This window comes from Papilio xuthus, unplaced genomic scaffold (genome assembly GCF_000836235.2).
Source record: "Papilio xuthus unplaced genomic scaffold, Pxut_1.1 DF825017.1, whole genome shotgun sequence".
Lineage (NCBI taxonomy): Eukaryota > Metazoa > Arthropoda > Insecta > Lepidoptera > Papilionidae > Papilio > Papilio xuthus.
In genome coordinates this window covers 924,169-934,626 of record NW_013533632.1, presented here as the reverse complement: position 1 = coordinate 934,626, position 10,458 = coordinate 924,169, and the positions used below count along the sequence as shown (strand labels likewise).

The 10,458-nt window shown below is 36.1% G+C and overlaps 1 protein-coding gene across 1 annotated transcript in view; it reads right to left on the bottom strand.

Annotated features, from left to right (window-relative positions):
• The window catches only part of LOC106126236 (eukaryotic translation initiation factor 4 gamma 1), a 26,129-nt gene extending 16,205 nt beyond the window's left edge, over positions 1 to 9,924 (bottom strand). The window contains exons 1-10 of the mRNA XM_013323747.1: positions 9,552 to 9,924; positions 9,420 to 9,455; positions 9,174 to 9,346; positions 6,587 to 6,696; positions 6,164 to 6,298; positions 4,730 to 4,791; positions 4,130 to 4,288; positions 3,761 to 3,823; positions 2,518 to 2,600; positions 340 to 507 (exon numbers count right to left, since the gene is read on the bottom strand). Coding sequence (XP_013179201.1) covers positions 340 to 507; positions 2,518 to 2,600; positions 3,761 to 3,823; positions 4,130 to 4,288; positions 4,730 to 4,791; positions 6,164 to 6,298; positions 6,587 to 6,696; positions 9,174 to 9,346; positions 9,420 to 9,455; positions 9,552 to 9,852 — 1,290 coding nt within the window. The 5' untranslated portion in view covers positions 9,853 to 9,924. The remainder of the gene's footprint in view (positions 1 to 339; positions 508 to 2,517; positions 2,601 to 3,760; positions 3,824 to 4,129; positions 4,289 to 4,729; positions 4,792 to 6,163; positions 6,299 to 6,586; positions 6,697 to 9,173; positions 9,347 to 9,419; positions 9,456 to 9,551) is intronic.
• Positions 9,925 to 10,458: the final 534 nt, after the last annotated feature.

The following is a 10,458-nucleotide window of genomic DNA, read 5'->3' as shown; positions in this document are numbered from 1 at the left end:
GGCGGGTGCTGCGGGCGCTGCGGCCGCCATCACGAAGGGTGCAGCCTTCTCTGGTACTTGTTCGACTTGTGGCACAGGGGGCTTATTCTTCTGCTTGGTTTGCTTGTACCCTTGAGGTTGGCTCTTCGTCTCCACTGGGCTGTGACTCTGTTCCGCAGTCTTGTTGCTTGTTGCAACTTGTTGCTTTAAGTTGGTAATTTTAGGCACTATTACGGGACTGTCCGATATTGCAGAAACAACTGGTGTAACATTAGCAACAACATCGGAAACTAAATTTAGATTTTCATTATAATTTAATATATCAGACTTTACTAAATTACTATTAATAGGATTTATTACGTTTGTTTGTGTTTGCATGGACAGTGATAACGGCGGTGTGGGCATGTCGATCGTCTTGGGGACGAGCGGTGGCTTCATCGCGATGTCGTTCACGGGCTGTTGGTTCGCTATCGATTCGTTCACCAGTCTCGAAAATTCTTCCGCGATGGTGTGCGTCGGCGGCGCCTCCTGTTTACCAATTAACTTCACATTTAACAAAATATATTAACAACTTCAAGAAAAAAACTCTGTACAATCCCGAACTACGGAAAATAATGACATTTAACAACTCGCTATGGTAAAAGTCCTAAATATTTTTATAATGTTCCTTTATTCTAGCATTTCTCACCACTTGCTTGTTCAAAGCTTTATTTCAAGCAAACAACAAATGGAGATAAATAGAAGTGTAACAAGAATAGCTTATTACTGTTATTACAAGTTACTGAGAAATAATAATTCGTTATAGAATTTTTTTTAATTACTAATATTAAGGATTGAAAAGATTCGGAATATCATTAATAATTACTTTGTTGATTACAAATAATGAACAGTTCATATAAATTTATTACTAATTGAATAACATTTAATGAGCTAGTAATTAATCGTTTATTAATTACTATCTATCCTTTAATATGTTATGACATACAATTTCACTAATATTATTGACATATCTTACTTATACATATCATAAATGCGTAAGTTTGGATGGATGGATAGATATTTGTTACATCATTTACTTATTACTACATATATGGTATATTTTAATCTTATTTGTTACTTTATAGATTTCTAGCTGTTGCTCGTGACTCCATTCATCACGGATTTAATATAACATATGTGCAAATTTCAGCGAGATTCGTTTAGCCATTTTAGAGATATCTTCTCAAACTTTCATCTGAACTGTCGCATTTATTATTATTAGTAAGATTTTTAGCAATAATTGAACTATAATCCATTAACAAAGTTATTTTTAATGGTTATTTAGTCTGTGTTTTTTGTTTATGGTATCGTTATAGTCTGTGCCCCCTACTGTCATTTTCCCACGGGAAACAAAATGTACGCGCCGGAGTTTCATAATCTTTTATTAACTGATGTTTAGTGGTAATTGTGTGAGATAATTTACTTTAAGTGTTTGTACTTAAATAGTGAGATGAAAATACGATATTAAATAAGTAAGTACAAGATATATTGGTCACAAGTAAATTCATTGTTGTATGTATGAGTCATAATAATGTTTATGTATATTTCACATCTCTAGATTATTTATCTAAGTCTACAAGCTTGCTCTCTGAAGCTGTGATACAAGACAAGAAAGAATTGAGATAAAGAACAGACAATATGAAGTCAAATAAATTTAAAACGGCGATGGATGACATTGAACATGAAAAAATTAGCATCGCAACGCAATACTTCTCGGCCATGGGATATATGTATGTATTTATTTTTATTTTGTTAATTTATAATGAAATTTTATTGTATAGTAACTAGTTATACACACGGAATGGTTGGAAATTTTTAGTTTAAAAACTGGATCAATTTTTTCGGTACCTACTTCGATTTTTAAGGCAAGCGGCCACTTGAATTCACTAATATAGTAAGTGACTTCCCCATAGTTATCTGCTTTTGCTAATGCGTATTTTTAATCGCCAGAGGAGGTACCAGACAGAAAGAAGACATATCCTTTTTACGCATCTCCTCCTCTGTCACTTCACACACCCTTCCAGTTATTTAAAAACAGGTTGGGAAGAGGACAACAATAGGCTACTGGCATGTACTTATCAAACGAAGTTTCCATGCGGTGTTCATCTTATATGCGGTATTATACCGACGTATTCAGGCAAATCTTATAATAGTCATAAATGTTTTACAAACGTTAATATTATAAGTTGCCTTTGATTTTTTAGATCGTATAGTTTTTAAGAATAAAAAATAAATAATAAAACCTATGTAGCTTTGGTATAAAATTATTGATATTTGAAACATATAAATTAATCGACTTTATTATTGGTCACATTTTATTTTTTTATATTTTATGTCTCTCTTCATGTTAATTCAAGTAAATAGTCCTTTTGAACTAGTTTCCACTGTCTAAAAACTTGTGATAAAAATTTATTTTTATCTTCTTTAAAATAATGTTGGATAATTATTTATTTACAGGTCTCTCGACAATGGAAACACTAAGTAAACATAGATACATACCGGCTGAGGCGTTTGTCTCTCGTTCATTTCGCCCGAAACGAAATAATTATCGTTGTTGTATAATTCTGACAGCACTTCTTGTTCTGAAAGAAAAAAACATGATTTAATTTTAATTATCTGCCATACTGACATGGCACAGATTAATTAGTTTCAGTTAATCTGGTTGTAACCACCGACAAACTTATCTGATCCGGTAGGAATAACCTTTGGTTTTTGGTTCTGGTTACATCAAAATCTCCGTATCGTCATCCCTGTCCGTATATTTGAAAAATCAACAGAGATAATATTTTAAACAGAGATTTTGGACTCAGAAACCCACGGTAAATGACGCTGAATGACAAAAGCTTATTAGCGTCTCCTCTTTCGATGTCATAAACCACGTACACAAGTCATAAAGTGAGTTTTAAACAACGGTATAGTTCCACTAAAGATGTCATTTTGACAGCGTCATTCTGACCAATAAGGGAGCCCACAACTGCACGTGATAATGTTGCCATTTTTATATTTTGATAAATTGAGAAAAATACCACGTGTCGCGATTTAACGTGTAGTTTTAATTATTAATATCAGGACCGGCCATGGATACGGTCAATAATGTGACTAATCGTTCATGTACTTTTCATGTTGAACATATTTATATCAATATGTCAATTTATCCTGTGTTTTCTTGTAAAATCCTAAAGCTGTACTAATTTGTGTGTAAATAGTAAGCAATCACTAATAGTCAGTTGATATATAAATTGTTTTTGTATTTAACTTTGGCCGATTTCGCTAGAAATTTTTTGTTTACTGGTAACCCTAAAAACTTATAAACCTGTCAATGTCAAAAAACTGCCATAAGATCTTTGTTAGACTATATTTGACCCGATGGGCATGAGTCAAAATAATAGATAGCTTACTAGCGCGCTCATGTCTGAATCGAATTGTCAATATCCTATTTGTTGTCATGTTTTTCTTTTATAACATTATTTATGCCTATGTTGTTACGGTGAAGGGAAACATCGTGATGCTGCACATATCTGAGAAGAAATTCAAAGATATGTGTACAGTCAACCGACACTGAGCAAGCGCTGACTATTGCCTAGTCACTAATTTAGGGTAGGCTCCGAGCCGCTCAAGCTATAGTAAGTTGATGATGAATTCCTATTTAGATTTTAGATATTTTCTGACAGCAGTAACCTCAATCTGGGCTATATATGTTTGTCGCTCTATAAATAACAAATAAAAAGTGAAAGCAACTTACGTGTGACAGGATCGATTATAGGCACTCTGTGGCTGCGCTTTGTAGGGAGTGTAGGTCGAACACCTGTGTATGAAATAAAATCATTTAATCAACATGCAAATACAATCGAAAATAAAAGGCAACGACATGTCACGGAATACATATAAAAGTTATTTCTTGTTACCAACAAATTAATCCAAAAAAAAACTATGTTACGACATTGTCATTACTTATAGTTGAATTTACTGATGGATGGATATATCTCGCTGAAATTTGACATAGAACATAGTCTGCAAGAACACATAGATTACCTATTAAGTTTTATTTTTAATACCGTGCGTACGGAGTAGTGTGCGACATCTAATTTAGTTAATATAAATTGTTATGTACCGGGCATTGCGGTGTGTAGATGGGGCGGTGGGGGTGGGTGGGGGAGCGGTGCTGGCGCTGCCGCTGCGGTAGGCTGCGGGCCCACCAGCGGGGCGCCTGCACGCGCGTTGTTCGTCGTCACCCCACTTCCGCCCATAGGCTGGTTGTTCGGGTAGTAATCTGAAAAATATACTTAGTATTATACCATTATACAAAGCTAAAAGTCTATTGAAATTTGTGTCATTTTTAGGGTTCCGTACCTCATAGGAAAAAAACGGAACCCTAATAGGATCACTTTGTTGTCCATCCGTCTGCCTGTCAAGACTCTTTTTAATAATTAATTGTAATTATTATTAATAATAAACAGGTAAAATTATGGTAGGCTAGAGTAAACACAAGATGACTTGCAGACGCTTTGTCCGTCTTAAATAAAGAGTAAATTCTTTTCTTTAAGACTTTGAGTCCTTTTACTTTGAAAACATAATCAAAGGCAATCGCCACGAGTTACAATAAATGATAGATAGATATTTAAATGAAAACGAATAATTTACTTTAAAGAATTTTGAATAAATATTAAAATTAGCAAATGATATAAAAATATATCACCTGTCATATACTCACATGGTGGCGTGTGACCAGTGGGCGTGCCGTAGCCCAAGTACGGCGATACGTACTGGTAGAATCTGAAAATAAAATACATTATATATTTCTTATACATAATAAATACAATAAATGATAATATATGCACATTTTTTACGGCTCAGGAAACAATGTAGTCCCAAAAAAATTGTCAAGTAAGATATCTAAATCGAGATTACCTTCTGCCAAAAAATATATTCGAGCACATCATTCACTAGGGGTCATCCATTAATCACGTATTTTTTTAACCAAATTTTTGATATGTGACGAGGTTACTAACCCCTATCTTCGTCCAGGTTTTTTCGTCCAGAGTAAAGTGAAACTTTTCGATATATATCAACTAACTTTTGCGCCCGACTTCGTTTAAATATAGCCTACATCACGTAGGGATAGTGTAACTTCCCAACAGTGAAAGTATTGTTCAAATAAGTTCAATAGTTTCGGAGCCTATTCAATGCAAAGAGCCAAATCTTTATATCATTATAGTAGATAGGTGCTTAGCCCCCGAGCCACTGAAGCCCCCGAACATGGGTATCAAATAAAAGGGCCTGGCGAATAGAATATAGACTGATAAATCCAATATGGGCGTTATAGCAAAATGGCAGATAATTTTATACAATCACCCCAACACGGTTATCAAATAATAGGATTTGAATAATAGAAAAACGTGGTAAATACCAATTCATAAAGTTCAACTTAAAAATGAATAAAGGACGAATTGACTTAAAAAAATAATATTATTACTTGTTATTGTTAACAATAACAAAAGTCTACCCCAAGAATTGTTTGTGTAATGTAACCGGAGAATACAATATCGCGCGTGCAGTCAATGAACTTGACAGATTAGCGAATACGTTCGTGAACTCAAAAATGCGAATACAGCGAGAAACGCAACTTTGAATTGTATTGACAATTCATTAATTGACTGTAATGAAGTATTATTATTGCTATAATTATATTACAAGTTTGGTGCATTTTTCTCCTTAACTTTTTGTCCATCTTTTGGTTATACAATCTTATATATAAAATTGTCGTGTCACAATTTTCGTTCCCATACTTCTCCGAAACGGCTTGACTGATTCTCATGAAATTTTGTGAGCATATTGATTAGGTCTGATAATCAGCCAACATTTATTTTTAATTCCGCGCGGACGGAGTCGCGGACGACAGCTAGTAACTTATAAAAACTTTTGTGTCAATAAAATGTTACAACAATAGAGAATATATTTGGTTTAGATTGAAAGTCCATATCAAGTTAAATTAAGTAAATAATAAGGGCGGTCATATTGATACTTATATTTTTAAGTTATTTTGCGAAAATTGTGTGATAAAATTAATTGATATTGTAAAATAAGCGTATATTGTAGATTGTTTATGGTTTAGGGTTTTTATTAGAATCAAATCAAATTAAATTACCCTGAAGAGGACGATCTTGGCTGCTGGTAGCCTTGTGGCAGTCCCATGTGTGGCTGGAAGACCAGCGTGGGATGATGGTAAACGACAGGCGCCGCTGTATTGTTACCCGCACCGCCCATGTAAGGCTGTTGTTGTCTGGAGAACAAAGACATTGAAATAAATCAATTCAGGTCATAGGTAACCAATTAGCATGCGGTCGTGTCAAAATTAACTTATTACCAAAAACTTTTATTAAGCCATATAAACCATTGTATATTATTTTGAAAGGCACAAATTTATCAAAACCCGACCATTTGTTGCACACAAGCAAGAAATAAAATGCTGGATTAAGCATCAAACGAATCGATTTCCAAGATTGTCTACTGACTCTAAGTAGTGAATTGCGTACTAGTTGAAGAGCTAATAAAGTGTAATAAAACGTACCTTGGATGTGTGTTGGGTCGTGCTCCATGTTGCGCCCTGTACGAGAAGTTTGAATACTGCGGTCTCGATTGCGGACTCTGACTTTGTTGTGGCACGTAGTTGTGTCCTCCCTGTAACGTACAAAGTAAAACATTGTTTCACATATATCTGTTTTAAAATTTAAATTGCTTGCATTGTTTTATATTCTAATCGAAGTAATAGAGATTAAATTGAATAATACTTTCTAGATATGTCCAAGTACCCGAGTACATGTCTTTGCGGTCGCATAACTTCACTTTTAGTTAAAAAGCAATATTGAAAAAAAAAACATTTTCGAGAGCCAAGCTACGTACGCTACAGCATTTAGTAATGGCAAATTAAATAATAATACGTTTAGTAAAAAGAAATCCATTATTTTGTATGCTTTATTAATTTATCTCGCGTTGCATATTTGCGATTATAAGATAACTTTAGAGATAAGGATGCATATTTTAAATGTTTTTTGTAGTAAATCTAAATAATTTTGTTTGTATACGCGACAAAGAATTTAATAATAAACAAATAAATAAATAAAAATCATTTAGTAAATGAAGAAACTAGGTTAGCCTCCTACAAGCATTTCATAGGGACGGAGAAAGGACATGTGACAATAACTTTAAATGGGAATGAGTGGGAATGGGTACATCAGTAGAGATAGGCATAGGGGGAGATGGACTTATTGCGTGAAAGATGACATGATGATTCAGAGTCCACTGAAATATCGAATGATAGTTGGATAGAAAACCTAGTGCAGTGACCGACTGGTACAATGGTACCGTGAGATAAGGACAGGTGAGATGATGCAATTTAAAAACGCAAAGCAGACAATTAAAAATAATACGGTGTGTTCACATTGTAACAGTCAATCAGTTTTGTTCTCAACTTCCAAAGATTTGTTTTAAGAATGCATCACACTCTGGAAGGTAAAATATGGAAAATATTCGATGTAAAAATGTAAATTATCAAGTCCGACGAGCACCATTATTGTTTAGAACCAATAAAGAGGAACTTAAAAAAGGTCAACTTGTGTTGTATTCATTCAAATTTACAAAAAATAAACCTCTCACAGATGAAATTTAAAATATGCACATTTATGGATTTCTTTTTACTAAACCTAAACAAAATACTTTGTTCGAATTTATTCTGGTGAATCAATAAGGTTTTTAGTGTCCTTTTTTTGGGCTGTTACTATACCGTAGTAGAAATATAAGCAAATCAGATAACCAAAGGAAAACTTCGCATAAAAAGCTAAAAAAACTCGCATAGCTATTCGCAGTGTCTATTAAGATTAATTTTGTCATAGAAATCATGAACATAAAACTTACATGCGGTCTAAGCCTACTCTTTTTTTCAAAATTAAATAATTACTTTGTAAGCAAATATCCTATAACATGTCATTTACAGTTTAATAATTTCATCGGAAATGTTGTACTCTGTGTAAATAGTATATATCTGGTAACAACTTGGTTTCAGCCTTTGATGATTTAGAGACAGGACTAGTCAATTCGCGCACCCTCCCCTATCAAACATAAAATGACAAAATGTTCTAAACTTGCTTCCTTGTGTTCATATTATCCTTGTATTGTATTTAGGACATCGAATTATGCGTAGTATGCGTTATAAAAAAGGCTCACCGCCCTCGCCCCTCCCCAAAGACTAGAATTTATTTAATGGCGCAGTAAAGAGTTTTTACATTATTATAATCAAAGGTTTCAAGCCAAATATTTTGGAAATGAAAATTTAGATTTTTTACATATTTAGGCTTTGATTTGGAAGTAGTTTTGAACTAGACTAAGCACTCGCAGCCGCCTGACACGATCGTATTAGATCTGAATGACGTATTCAGCGTTTGCGTTTGATACATATGCCAAGTTACTAGATATTGATTTTGTGTCGAGTGTGGCACGAGACAAGGCCGCCTCTTTGTTGAGGGATTTATAGGCTCGAGTAAAATTGACGCGATATATTTCCAATAGATGATATTCAGGTGTGAAAGTAAAAACGCTTCCATGTGACCAAAATTATAATTATTATACAATTATGCATGTTTTAATGGACCTTTTTTATAATGAACTAAGAATTAAAAAAAAAAATTTTTTAGTAAATCCATTTCTTTGTCGTAATATATTCCAATGAAATGTCGCAATAAAAAGTTTAGAGAATTCTCACTAAAATAATAACGAAAGAATCAAAGTTGAATTACATTCTAAAATTTGAACAAGAAACAATCTAGAATATATGAAACGTGTGGAACATTGACGATCAAAGAACTAGTGACGCTTCAGAAGTCTAGCGCGAATTCGTACAAGATAAACTGCGTATAATGTATAGATATTAGTTTACGGAATATACATAGTTGTCATTTGTTTCGTAAATAGTTTGCTAAGCTTCTTCTCAGCATGGAGCAAATGATGACGTATCTATCAGAAATTGAGCATTAAAAAAGCTCCTGAAGTAATATCGAACACAGTTTATGCTAGGAAAAAGTGTTCCTAGAAACGGACTGGCGCGGGAAGTGTTTACACTAATGTCTATACACCCGAGTAGGTGTATGTTAAAGTATACTCACCAGGGTAGGCTTTGACATGTCCAGTTGTTGTGCAGCGGGCGCAGGGGGCGCGGGGGGCGCTGATGGCTGCGGGGTCGGCTGCGGGCGCAGGTTCGGCTGGGGCCCTAAGTTCGGCTGAGCCCCCGGCAAGAAGCCGGAAGCCGTCGACCCTGCCGGATGGTAGCACTCCGACCCTGCAACAAATAGCACAATAAGACACTAGCTCGCACTTCCCGCTTGCACAAACCTTCCGAAGTCGCTACTCACTATGTGGTGTTGAAGCTCGTGGATAACTGTTTGGCGCTAAGGAAAATAAAAACGTATTACTTTAGTAGAGGCTAGACAAATTAGGGGTGGTGGTTTGTGGGCCGTGGGTGCCGCGTGTGCCGCTGCACTTACTCGACTGCGGCAGCAACCTATAGGGGGCGCCGGAGGAGGCGGCGGCGGAGGGCGCACAGCCCGGGTACCGCGGCGGCTCGTGCTTGATAGGCCCCGGCATGTACTGCACCTGCATGCGCGCAGACCCGATGCCTCCGCCGTTCTGCATCCCATTGCCACCGACCTCCGGCTGACCTCCGTGCGATACGAACCCATTACCTCTTAGCGCAACCATTTTAATTTCATGATATAGATCCTTCAAAAATTCAACTAGCCAAATGTTAAACCATTCCCAAAACAGTGGCGATGTGATCATCGACATAGGGCAGCGAGGACTATTACCGACCCTAAAAATCCTATCCGCGGCTTCCTTCACCGCGCTCACCGCATAACACTATAACCTAAGCCAAATTTAATTTGTACGAATTAGTTTAGGCTCCGCAATAAAAAATAAACTTTTAAATGTACATGCGTTTGTGCAACGATTAAGCGTATCGCATATTGTTCGCGTGGAAGTGTGCAGTCCGCATTCACGATTTATATAGTAATTTAATGCAGCATTGAGAAAATCGATAAGGAGACTGCTCGGTACGGCGGCGGCACTCGGGCCGCAAGGCGACCGGTCGCCAGCGTCGCGAAAACCACGCGGACACGGCTGCTTTGCTCTTCAACACCGCCACGCACCGCCTCTACAATTATATGGTCTTTAAAATTATTGAAAATGTAAGAAAATACAATTTTATTGATATTAAATTCGGGACAACCGCCAAGCCGTCCGTCGCTTAGCGTACTCCGTCTCCCTTTTGGAATAATCTAAGTAGAGCCACGACGGATTTTGCGAGGGGAAAAGAGATGAAAGTACATTGTGCTTTAGCTTTACGAATTTGGGGCGTTCCCGCGTCTAAAGCTACCCCCTCGTAGCGACAAC